At 50.7% G+C, this 13,319-nt stretch overlaps 1 protein-coding gene across 1 annotated transcript; it reads right to left on the reverse strand.

The window, feature by feature from the left end:
* Nucleotides 1-241: 241 nt before the first annotated feature.
* LOC111140200 (nuclear migration protein nudC) lies at nucleotides 242-13,016 on the reverse strand. Its single transcript, XM_022492535.1, has 8 exons — nucleotides 12,815-13,016; nucleotides 10,673-10,750; nucleotides 2,777-2,980; nucleotides 2,622-2,687; nucleotides 1,687-1,806; nucleotides 1,416-1,610; nucleotides 482-565; nucleotides 242-379 (listed from the first exon to the last, which is right to left on the reverse strand). The coding sequence occupies exons 1-8, from the start codon at nucleotides 12,893-12,895 to the stop codon at nucleotides 257-259; spliced, it is 951 nt and encodes a 316-aa protein (XP_022348243.1). The 5' UTR covers nucleotides 12,896-13,016; the 3' UTR covers nucleotides 242-256.
* Nucleotides 13,017-13,319: the final 303 nt, after the last annotated feature.

Here is a 13,319-nt window from a genome sequence, read left to right on the forward strand (position 1 = left end):
GTAGGGCCTCAAGATCTTCTGTAGGTGGCAATGACCGCTTGTGTTATTCCTTCCTACCCTGAGGTACCTTTGCTCTCGAGATGACCTCAGAAAGTGATTAGGGTAGGCAAGCTGAGGCTATAAATCCATAAACTTGGCTGGCTCAGCCCAGAAGGGAAAAGGCAACTCCTGTCTCCTACTCAGCGACCCACTCACTGTCACCCAGGTCCAGGCCCAACACCCACCTCTCCCAACCCCACCCCCATCTCTGCCTTGCTCACTTCTTCAGAATCTCCTGCTTTTTCTGCTCATCCGAGGTGGGCAGCCCCATGGACTTCTGCCTCTGGTCATACATCATCTTTTCCACCATGCTGCGGGTCTCACTGTCCAGGTCTGACAACTAAAGGCAAGCAGAAACAGGGACAGGTGAAGCTCTGGGACCACCTATGCCCTCACCTCCCAGCTGAAGCCCTCCCGCCCCCCACAACCAGCCAGGGCTCACCTTGGAGTTCTCAGGGTTGATCTTCTTGGTATTGATCTCAGGGTCACTGGACACTAAGCGGCTCCACCACTCCATCTTGTTGATCTGTGAGGAGGGGAACCGCCGGGGGACTGGAGGTCGTTCCCTCTGTGCCTTAGGATCCACCCCTCAACCTTTCCAGGACCCAACTCGCTCCCATCCACATCCTGCATCGGGAACCCACAAAGACCTGTGTAGGGACCTAGGGTGCAGATGGGCAAGGCCTCTGCCCTCCCCAGTGGCTGGGGGAAATGGACAAGACGGTCACAGATCAGCGTCATTGGGGCAAAAATCAAGCACGGGGAGCTACTCATCCAGGGCAGAGAGCGAGAAGTTAGAGCAGCACCTGGGCTGGGCCGGAGGGGGACACAGTACACCTGATGAAAAAGCAGGGCAGGGATTCCAGCTGGGAGGAAAATCAAGTACAAGGGCACAGAGAGGTGACAGAGAGGCAGGTAGGCTAGGACAGGCCTTAGGGAAGCCTTCCTGGGACCCATGACACTTTAGAGACACATTTATTTACATTACGTGTACTGCCCCATCTCTGAGGGGAATGACCGGAGGCCTTCTGAGGGCAACTCGCTACATTTTGTCCCCTGCTCTCTCCCCAGCATTTAGAACACCCTGGCATGTAGTAGGTATTCACATATTCGCTGAACCGAATGCATGTACAAACCAAAGGAAGATGGTTTGGTCCCAAAGAATTTCCATCTTAATTCCACCCCAACCTAGAGAGTAAGGCTGGCAGATCTCTGAGTTGCCCTTTTCCTGACTCTAAAATGGGACAGACCTACATTAAAAATATTGGGCAGACTAAACATGTCTGCCAGACTCCCCCACATGGTCCCTAGGTGAATGAGCAGACACCCGCCCTCCTTTTTCCATCAAGACACAGAGGAGGCCAGGCTGCTCGCACCTTCTCCAGATGCACCGTCACCACCTTGCCGTCCTCGATGAGCCATGAGCTCTCCTCCACCTTCACCTCGTTGTACAGCTCCCCGTCAATGACTGCCGGCTGTCCCTTGAGGCCCACCCGCAGGTGCCGCCGATGGATGTCCACCACCACATCCTTCCCCTTCAGCCGGAAGTTCACATGGAAGGGCAAGGCCAGCTGCACAAGGCAGGAGAAGTCAGGAGGAGCCCCAGGCTGGCTCCCTAACCTCCCAACCCTCACCCCAGTCACTCACGTCCAGCTCGGACAAGGTCTGCGTCCAGCGGTAATTGGGCAAGTCGGCCCCATTGCCAAGGTTAGGCTTCAGTTTCCCTTTGTCTTTCTCGTCCTCCTCCTCCTCGTCCTCCTCAGCCTCCTGCTCACAGTTGGGGTGCTCAGCTACTTACCTGACAGACACAGACTGCACCCCACTGAGCCAGGCCCAGGGCTGGCACTAGGCATACAGCCGCAAGATGAAACAGACCCGGTCCCTGCCCACTCCATGGCCCACTGGGAGCCAATGGTTACAAAATGGTTCTGATCTCTGCCCGAGAGGAGCAGGAGGCCATGTGACAAAGGACACAGCTGGGGAACAGTGACAGTCAGAGATAGACCCATAGAACCTAGCTGGAGATTCAAGCCAAAGGACTTGGAAAGAAAGCCCAGCCCAGAACAGAAGGTCACAGGGTAGCCATGAGCATGGTTGTTCTAAACAAAACCAGGCTGCCCGATGATCAATTCTCTTCTTCTGTGTCTGTAGGGCTGAGACACCAAGTGTCAGACCAGAAACTCTGGAGAGCCAAATCAATGTCCCAAGGAGTGTTTGGGAACTGGACTTGCATCACAGGGAGGAGCTCCGAGGGGTATATCCCCTAGATGTATCAGAGCAGTAACCCCCCCAACAGGGCCAGGCTGGGCACGGAGCCCCCAGCCCAACCCAAATGATACCTGTCCAGGCACTGCCCTCTGGCTCTTGGGCTTTCCTTCCAAGGCTTTAAGGCCAGCGGGTTGTTTCTTTTAAACCTGGTCCTGTGGTCCAATGTCTATGAGTGAGATCTGGAGCTTTGGGGAGGACCCCCAAAGCTGAGGGAGAGGGTATAGGGGGAGGCATTCCAGAGACAGAGAAAGGCCAGAAAGTGCCAGGAAGTTCCCAAGCCCTGACGAGCCTCAGGCACCCCCAAGGCCTCTCACCTGCTTTCCCGGGGAGCCGAGACTGCCGTTCTTGAGCTGGGCCTCGTGATTCTCTGCATCCTTTTTCTGTGGCAAAAGGCACAGCAGTTGGCAAGAGAATCCTTGCTGCCAGTGCCCATGGGGAGGGCGTCAGGAGTGGGGAGGCCCGCGCATACCTGGTCAATCTCCAGCTGCAGCCTCTCTGCCTCCTCATCTGTCAGCTCCTTGATCTGGGGCCCAGAGCTCTCGGACTTGGCCTCCTTGGCCAGCCTGGCTGCCCGCTCTGCCTTCTCCCGCCGGTCAGTCTCCTGCCGAGCTCTCTTCTCCCGCCGGGCCTTCTGTGCCAGCTGGTTATGGTGGTTGAAGGTCTGTGTGATGAGCTGGGGAAGGGAGAGAAGGCGATGGGGCACTGGGGCTCTGGCCGGTGGCCCAACGCCTGGAGTCCAGTCCCACCTTTATGCGTTGGATGCCTGGGCACGGCACTGTACTCGACCTCAGTTCCTCATCTATAAAATGGGGATCAGAGCTATTATGACAATACCTGCAAGTCCCTGGCGGGACAAACAGTGGCTATTTAAAAAAACAGTCTAGGAGGCGCCTGGGTGGCTCAGTTGGTTAAGTGTCTGCCTTCGGCTTAGGTCATGATCCCGGAGGTCCTGGGATGAGCTCAGCAGGAAGCCTGCTTCTCCCTCTCCTTCTGCCTGCCGCTCTCCCTGCTTGTGCGCTCACACTCTCTCTGTCAAATAAATAAAATCTTTAAAAAAACAAAACAGGGGCGCCTGAGTGGCTCAGGCCACGACAAGAAAAACAGTCTAGTGACTAAAAACACGGACAGGGAAGGCGGACAGGTTGCGTTCTCATCCAGGCTGTTGTATTTTTGGCAAAGGACCTAGCCTGGAAAGGCTTCAGACTTCTCATCTGCTCAGAGTCCTTACCGACAGAGCTGGGCTGTTAGAAGCTGAACTCCTGAGCTCACAGGCCCGCGCTGCCCCACTGACTGCTCTCTTCCCCACCGTCTCCAGGACAGCAGACCCAGTGCTGCCTCCCTCAGCACCGCCCCGACCTGCCACATCAGCAGGGAGCCAGGGAGAGCTTTCTTGAGCGAAGAGGCTAGAACCTGCCCTCGGCCTGCAAGCTATCAGTGTCGAATCCCTCCTCTTCCACTGTGCCTCCCCAGAACACTTCCAACTCACATCCAGCTGCCACTGTCACTATCTGGCTGTGCAGCCTTGGACCAGCGAAGGACTCTGACACTTTTTAAGCCCGATCTTCTCACCTGTCATGAGGATCGAACACGACAGACGTTTACAGAGGCTGGCACGGTCCCGGCCAAATCACAGCCACATACAAAGTGTTAGCTTCCCAACATCCCTTGCCCGACTCAGGCTAACCCAGTGTCAGCTGGTTAGGGGTGGAACAAGTACATTCCATGCTATAAAAAAACAATGGGAGAGATGGCTTACCTGTTTATACCGACAGGTCTCCAAATGTGGCTCCACTCCAGACCTACTGAATCTGGGGTGGGGCTCAGCATCCTATTTTTTTTTTGTTTAAGATTTATTTATTTGAGCGAGAGCGCGCACACAAGCACGTGAGCATAGGTAGGGTGCGGGGGGAGATAGGCAGAGGGAGAGAGAATCCTGAAGCACACTCCCCACTGAGCAGGGAAACTGATGCAGGAGCCAGAGTTCCCATCCCAGGAGCCAGAGTTCCAGACCTGGGCGGAAATCAAGCGTTGGCTGGGCCACTTAACTGACTGAGCCACCCAGGCACCCTGACAGTCTGTATTTTTAACAAGCCTTCCTGCCCACTTCTCAAGCAGACCAGAAGAGTCATACCTAGACAGCAGTTCCCAGACCACTCTTACCTGTGTGACCCTGAGGTCATCACTCTGTGCTTCTATTTCATTATTTTCAAAAGCAATCTTGCATAAGCTGTTCTTTGCCTAGAATGTCCTTGTCCCTACTTCCAGGTCATCTGGCCATCTCCTGCTCACCCTCTAGGACCAGCTCCAATGTCTCCAGAGCCGCACCTCCTTACCTTCAGCAGGCCCAGGACACATCCAACTCAGGAGACCCAACCGTGTCCACCCCCACACCTGGAACAGGCCTCTCGAGGCACTCACAACAGGATCAGTGGTCAATTTACCATCTTCTAAACATCTCTAAGCCAGAGCGGGAGGGAGGGAAGGGTCTCCAAGAGCTGAGAGGCCTGCATGGGGCTCAGGGTCACCAAAGTAACCCATGGGCTCCTAGACCTAGGTTCTGGCAAATGTCCCATGGCTTCTCATTTATTTGGTGCCAATTCCTCCTGCTACCTTGGAACTCCCAACTTCATGCCATACTGGGGTAGTTCCATCCTCTGCAAGGCTAACGGGCACCAAAAGCATCCCCTAAATCAAATGGGTTGACAAAATGGAGCGCATGTGAAACAGAAATGAGTCACCCGAAGGCCATTCCGCTGTCAATAGAATCAGTCATGAGACAATTACGCCAGCGGAGGCTGTTCCACCACAGGGCCTTGGTCCCAAATCCCTAATCGGGAAGACCTTGAACTCAAGCCATTTGCCAACCAGTGGTCACGGGGAGGCAGGCGCAGGGCCCTCCCCTCTCCCAGCTCCAGTGAATCATGTTACATCCCATTTGTCCTGTTCCTTCCTAACTCCTGGAGGTTAGGTGAGGGCAGAGCTGAACCACCAGGCACAGTCAAGGCCAATCACAGCAGACTCTGACCCCCTCCTCCCAATCTCCTCCTATCAGCTTTACCCAGGCCCAGCCCCAGGCAGAGACCCCTGAGGGCATGCAGCCTACTCTGCAATGCCAACTGGCAGGCCATCACAGAGCCAAGCATCAGTCACTGGACACATCTTCGGGAACCACAACCCAGCAGAGTGGGTAAGGGATGAAGACGGTTGTACTAGTTCTAGAAGACAGGCCCCATACCCAAACACAGGCTTTCCCTGACCTAGGCTAGGTAATTGGGGAGTAAAGAGTGGTTTCCCCAAGCCTGGCCAGGAGAGACATGGCAAAGGGGGGGGCGGGGGCAGTGTGTGTGTGTGTGTGTGTGTGTATAACACACACGAGAGACAACACACTCCTGTTCTAGAACTTCATATAAATGACCTCATTCAATAAGTACTCTTAAGTGTGTGTCTTCCTTTAATAGGCTGACCAATATTCCACTAGATCAATTACACGTATACATGACACTCTTTACTCATCCACCAGCAGAAGCTTGAACTGCTTCCACCTCTCGGCTCTTGTGCACAGTGCTGCTGTGAACACGGGGGTACAAATCTCTCAAGAACCTGCTTTCAGTTCTTTTGGGTATGTACCTAGAAGCTGGATCACTGGACCATACAGTAGTTCTATTTTTAATTTTTGAGGAAGCACCATGCTGTTTACCATAGCAGCTGTACCACTTTGTATTCCCAACAATAATGCACAAATGTGCCAATTTCTCTGCACCCTTGCCAATATGTGGGATTTTTCTGGTTTTTTTTGTTTTTTTTTTTTAATAGAAGCCATCCTAATGGGCATGAAGTGATATTTCATCATGGTTGATTTGTATTTCCCTGATTAGTGACATTGAGCATCTTTTATAATAAAAAATTGGGGAGCGCCTGGGTGACTCAGGTTAAGCCTCTGCCTTCAGCTCAGCTCATGATCATGATCTCAGGGTCCTGGGATCGAGTCCTACATCAGGCTCCTTGCTCAGCAGGGAGCCTGCTTCCCTGCCCTCCCCTCCACCTGACTCTCTGCCTACTTGTGATCTCTGTCAAATAAATAAAATCTAAAATAAAAATAAAAAAATTTTAAAGAGCCACAATAATTCACTTTTACCAGAAATATCTGAAGATTACCCTTTTTTCCACATCCCTGTAAGCAATGCTTTTTGTGGGTCTTTTTATGCTTTCATCAGCTTGGCAGGAAAAAAAGGGAATCTCACTATGTCTCCTAGATTTCCTAGATTACTAGGAAATATGCTCTTTGGATCTTCTCCTCTTGGAATTGCCTAATTTTCTGCTTATCCTTTTCTTGTCAATTTATAAGTTCCTGCATATTAAATTAGTCATTAAATTTTCTGTCCTCTGTAGTGAACATTTTTTCCAAATCTACTGTTTTCCAATTAACTTTATATGTCTCTTTTGCCAGACACACACAGTTTTCAACGTTTGAAGAGGCAACAAGCTACCTTTTCTTTTATAGCTTCCAGGTTTCTAATTTTGCAAGGCCTCTCCCACACAAGATCATATGGTTTCCTAACTTTCCTTACCGGACTCTTCTTGGTCTGCAATTTATTTTTACGTATGAGTGAAACAGATGGTATACTTGTAGTTCTTTACAGATAAATAGCCAGTTGTAGCAGCAACGACATATTCAATCATCCTTTGCCTACAGAACTGAATTACTACATCAGACGTGTACTGAATTCTCATATGCTAGACTTTTTCTAGGTTCTCTATTCTAATTCACTGTCCCACTTTTCTCTTCCTATGTCAATAACACACTGATTTGATCATTACGGCTTTCCTCAAATCCACACTCCCTTATCCTGAATTCCTAGCCCCCAAAGCTATAAGAACCACGGAAAGTGTTTTTGGACTTACAAGTTTGTGGCATGAAGGTATTTATAGTCTTCCTATCTCCCACTTGGTATGAATATTGATACACATTTCTCTACAGAAATACTAATGCTTCATTATAGGATGCCTCTAACTCACGGAGCATATGTTACATACATTATCGCACTGTAACAAATTACTCTGTGTATAGTATATGCCTTGTATCACCTCCTAAAATCCAAAGAATTCCAAATCCCAAAATACATCTGGCCCCAAGGGGTTCAAAAAAAGGAGCACGGGGGTGCCTGGGTGGCTCAGTCAGTTAAGCATCTGTCTTCGGCTCAGGTCATGATCCCAGGATCCCAGGATTGAGCCTCACAATGGGGAACAGGGAGCCTGCTTTCTCCCTCTCCCTGCCACTGCCCCCGCTTGTGCTCTTTCCCTCTCGCTGTCAAATAAATAAATACAATCTTTAAAAAAAAAGACCATGAACTTGGTGCGCCTGGGCAGCTCAGCTGGTTGGGAGTCAACTCTTGATTACAGCTCAGGTCATGATCTTGGGGTCGCAAGATCAAGTCCCGCATCAGGTTACCCACTGAGTAGGGAGTCTGCTTCTCTACCTCTTCCTCTCCGCCCTCTGTTCCTTCCTTCGTGCACTCTCTTTCTCTCAAATAAATAAATCTTAAAAAAAACACACCATAAACTTGTATACTCAACACCAGCCACTTCATCCACATGACCTCCTTTTACCCTCACAACAGCCCCATAAGATAAGGATTAAGACCACTTTATAGGGGCACCTGGGTGGCTCAATGGGTTGAGGGCTCTGCTTTCGGCTCAGGTCATGATCCCGGGGTCCTAGGATTGAGCCCCGCGTCAGGCTCTCTGTTCAGCAGGGGGCCTGCTTCCTCCTCTCTCTCTCTGCCTGCCTCTCTGACTACTTGTGATCTCAGTCTGTCAAATAAATAAATATATTAAAAAAAAAAAAAAGACCACTTTACAGTTAAGAAAATATGATTCACCAATGTCACAAAGTTGCTGGGCGGGGAGGTGGGTGATGGACCAGGGACTGGGATTCTAACTCACATCTGCCTGACTCCAGAGCCCATGCTCCTAACCAGTGCACTTGCAAATGATGTAGTTGGTGGCCTGCACACAGTAGGCACGCAATATAAAAGTTACTGTGTTACAAATGGAGACCAGGTGGGAAGGCTGGACAGGTTTTTGCCTGCCCATGAGTCTGACCAATTTCCTGGGGAATAGCTTTGTTTCTAAGGAACAAAGAACCAAGGAGCCCCCATCCTAGGTTAGTCCCCACTTAATGCTCACATCCAGCACACATCCAATGTACGGCAGCTACCATCATCCCCAGACTTTTTTTTTAAGATTTTATTTATTTATTTGACAGAGTAAGAGAGAGAGAGAGGTATCACAAGCCAGCAAGAGGCAGGCAGAGAGAGAGGGGGAAGCAGGCTCCCCACCGAGCAGAGAGCCCGATGTGGGGCCCAATCCCAGAACCCTGAGATCATGACCCAAGCCGAAGGCAGAGGCCTAACCCACTAAGCCACCAGGCGCCCCAAGATGCCACTTTTTAAAAAGATTTCATTTATTTGCAGGGGGGCAGGATAGGGAGAGAGAGTCTGTCAAGCAGACTCCTAGCTGAGCACAGAACCCAATGTGGGCTCCATCTCATGACCCTGAAATCACGACCCAAGCCAAATCCAAGAGTCGTGGACACTTAACCAAAGGAGCCACTCAGGCACCCCAATACCACTTCTTTGTATCACTCACCTCTCTCCTTTCATGCAGCTACCTCTTACTCATCCTTCAAACTTCAAGCACCACTGCCTCAGAAAGTCTCCCTTGAACCCCCATTCTAGGTTAGTCCGCACTTAACACTCCCAGGGCTTTTCCCTAACTCCCATGACTTCCATGTTTTGGGGGCAGGGGCAGGGTGCTACACCGTGAGATCCATGAAAACAAAGACCACATCTGTATTCACCTCTGTAATCCCAAAGGAGCTGGTATAATACCTACCACAAACAAAGCATTAAGTGTCTGATAAATATTCATTGAATGAATGACTATTAGAAGGCAGTCTAGGCCACTGAAAAAACAGGAGGTGTTGAGCTAACACAGAAAGAACACTACAGGTAGGTCCACCTTCTTCCATTTTGCAGACATACAGACGGAAAGAACCACAGTACCAATGGTAAATCAACCAACCCACACAGCTGGGCCAAGATCCCAGGAGTCTCCACTCCCAGGCTATTGTGTCCATAACAGAGTAGCCTCAGATCATCAAGATACAGTATAGAACATTCCAGCTTGTCAGATCCCTGAAGCCACAGAAAGCAGTTTGCAAAATGTCTCCTCCTTGTCACCATGTCTCTGTGAGTGAAAACAAGTAACAAGGTCCTAAAAGTCCTTCAGTGAGGTAACATCTTCATGACTTACCAATCTTCAAAAATACAGCTATAACCTAAGGAATCAAAAGGAAGTTCAAGGTCTCAGAGCCTGTAGCACAAAGTGCAATACCCAAATCCATGAACTTCGGGTCACAGTGCCTGGGAAGATTGGAACTGGATGGCTTTAAGTTTTCCTGCATTTCTTTTCTTACCCCCCCATTTTTTTTTTTTTTAATTCATTTGACAGAGATCACAAGTAGGCAGAGAGAGAGAGTGGGAAGCAGGCTCCCCGCTGAGCAGGGAGTCCGATGCGGAGCTCGATCCCAGGACCCTGGGATCATGACCTGAGCTGAAGACAGAGGCTTTAACCCACTGGGCCACCCAGGCGCCCCCTGCATTTATTTTCTAAGCTCAATTTCTAACATGCCCACTCTCATCTCAGCTAATCAGATAAAACCTCCTTGATGCAAAAGGAACCAAGAAGTGTGGTGTCAAGGGCAGAAGGCAGTTTTACAACAGAGTCTGGTTCCAACCCTGGCTCTTCTACAGCTTAGCTCAAGACTTTGGACAAAGTCCCACAGCCTGGGTGGCACAGTTGGTTAAGCGTCCACTCTTGGTTTCGGCTCAAGTTGTGATCTCAGGGCTGTGAGATCAAGCCTAGAGGCGGGCTCTGAGCTCAGCCAGGGAGTCTGCTTAAGACTCTCCCTCTCCCTAGGCCCCTCCCCCCAGCTCATGCATGTGCATATGTGCACACTCACTCTCGCTCTCAAATAAATAAATAAATCTTAAAAAAAAAAAAAAAAAAAAAAAAGACAGACTTTGGACAAAGTGCCAAACGCTTTGAGCCAATTTCCTCATTTGCAAAATGGGAATAGTAACACCTGCCCTACTGAAGCCACCAAAGGATCATGGGAAATAGGGGTAGGTAAAGCACCTGGCAAGAAGGGCTTCAGTACATGACAGTTTGCTTCCCTTCCCCAACTCTTCACCCTTGCCATTTTATCTCTGCTGAAGGTTATTACTATGCCAAGGGAAGATCAGGTGAGCTTTACTTCTGAAGAAACAGAGGCTCCAAAAGGACCACAGGCCCCAACACTCACCTTTTCTGCCATTCCTTCTTCTCCTCCAACAAAAAAGTCTGTTTTGCGTCGAAGGAAGCTGAAGAAAGTGTTGACAAGCTGAAAGACAGAAGGAAACTGAAGCTGTGGAGATGCCATATCGGGAGCCCCTCCAGATTCTAGTCCAGGAGGGAGCTCGGGACTGGACTGTTTCACCCTGAGCCTCTCATCTGAGGAGACAGCCTCCCCAACAGGCCCGACCTTAGTGACTTCCACTAGGAAGCCCAACCTTATTCAGATCACCCAAGAGACAGATTTTTCATTTCTCTGTATATGTGTACATGCATTTCACATTCCTTGAGGCTCTAGAAACAGCCTAAGGGTATAGAATACTCCTCTGCATCCAGGGCTTGAAACACCTAGGCCAGGCTTTCCTTCCAGGTACTAAAAAGTCCATCCAGACTGGCACTGCCTGAGTTACCAGGGCAGAGCCAAAAAGAGGGGAGCAAATGAAGCCACTTCAAAGGGTAAAACCAACTAACTCTGGCCAGTTAACCAGAATATTCAAGTGGGTAAGCACACGGGTTGGAGCATCAGACTGATACATATTAGCTGTCATCCTGGGGAAGTTTCTTAACTCTAGAACAGAAATAGCAGCAGGACCTATTTCTAGGGACCTAGTGAGGATCCAATGAGATACTGGAGGTGAGGGCCTGAAGCAGTGTCCCACCCTGAGCAAGAGACCTCCTGCCAGAGTGTACTCCTCCCACGTAGGTACGATGAACTGTGGCTTCTTCAACCCCAAAGCTGGGCACCAGAACTGGCTCAGCGCATATGCTCACTAAAACTTCTGCTGAATGAAAAGATCTAGTGGTGACCTAGAGTTAGCATATACAAGCCCTTTTATTTGCTCAAATGAGTGGTTCTAAGGCTGATGCTAGAACTTAATCTTCATGGTTGAATTTCTACTTCTAGATTTTTGATTCACTCAAAAACGCACTCCCAGATCCAATTTAGGATCAACAATTTAGGAGGATGGGGGAGGGAATCTTTACACACATGCAGATTAATAACTCTCTTCCCAATTCAAAGGGCTTAGGAGTCCTTGGTTTCCACAGGGACCTGGGTAAAAGAATGGGAATGGAAAGCTCAAAGAAAACATGTTCCCAGTGAGATAAAGAATCAGCAATAAACTGTGGAAAGCAAGCAGGCCTAAGGAATGTGGTCCTAAGTCAGGAACACGGTGGGTGATTTTGAGCAAGTTCCTTTGGTTTCTTTTCAGAATGAGAGTTCTTGACAGGCTTTCCTACTTCTAACTTTCCAGGTTTTTGGTCCAAAAAACCAACTCCAGAATCTGTAGCAGTTGGTCTGTGTGTTACTGTGTGGTCAGTATGCACGATTATGCTTTTGAAAAGCTCTTTTCAAGCTCCATCAGGGCAAGGACAGACTTCTGCTCGCATCTATATACCTAGGACCCAGTCCGGGGAGTGTCTGGCACATTACTGACAATTCATTACTGTCCTTCACTTCAAGACACTACTCTCCTCACTACTCAGAAAATATGAGATTCGTAGCTCTGTCTCAAAGACAAAGGAACTGAGCCTTGCAGATGTGCAAAGGTCCCTTGTGGGTAGGTGGTGGAAACAAAGTGTAAACCCAGGCTTCCTATTCCCCATTCAAGGCCTGAAAGGACCACGTGCTAACATCACCCCCCCACCTCAACCCCACCCCCCACACGCACATTCGTCGGCTCGGTCCCGGTCTTGATAGATGCAAATCCCGAAGTCTAGGATGGTTCATCCTAAGAACTGCTCTTCGGGGGCGGCCATCAGAGAGAAAATGAGGCCGGAAGCATGTGTAAGACTGGGGGACCAGCTACGGGGGGCGCTGCGGGTTTTCCAGGGCCGCGTTCCGAGACGCAGGAGTTGCTAAGACTCCTTAGCCGAGTCTTAGTCAGTTGCTAAGATTCCTGCGCGGCGCCGGGGGCCTGAGACAGAAGTGCGGTGGGGAGGCCAGACCGGAAGCTGGGACATGGTGAGAATGGAGGAGGATCACAAGAACCCGCGAAGCCCAGGGGTGGATCTCGGCCCGCGAAGGCAGGGAAGTGGAGTGAGGGTGTCTAGGGCCGCGCGGGTGGGCGAGCGCCGCGACACCAGGCCAGGCCGAAGCCGCGCGGGCCGTTACCTCCTGCACGCCGCCCTCGTGCTGCTGCGCCATGGCCAGCAACATGCCGTCGAACCGCTCCTCCTCCTGCTCTCCGCCCATTGCGCCTGCCACTAGCCAAGCTCCGAGATCCTAGCACCTCACTCGCGTCCCGCGCTCTCCCGGCTCCTTCGTGTAGCGTCCGGCCCAACCGCTCCAGTCGTCCGCCTTCCGCAGCGGAGCCGGAAACACGCACGCGCCGCACCGCCCAGGCCCGCCTTCTCGCCCTCTCTTCCCGCCTCCCTCCCGGCCCGCGACCAGTGACTGCGCGGCAAACAGCCCGCTTCACCCACCATTGGTCGACTCTCTGAGCCAATCGACGAGCGCGTCCAGGAGGCGGTGGGCGGAGCCCAGGATCCCGGAGTTTGGCGTGAGTTGCTATGGTCACCAGATGATTGGAGCCTTCCAGAAAACCCTGAGCTGCGTTCTGGTGGAGTTGAAAAAAGGACAAACGGCGCTTCTGCCTCGAGAGTAATTTACCATTTTA

Source organism: Enhydra lutris, unplaced genomic scaffold (assembly GCF_002288905.1).
Source record: "Enhydra lutris kenyoni isolate GAN:26980312 unplaced genomic scaffold, ASM228890v2 scaffoldscaffold244, whole genome shotgun sequence".
Taxonomy (NCBI): Eukaryota; Metazoa; Chordata; class Mammalia; order Carnivora; family Mustelidae; genus Enhydra; species Enhydra lutris.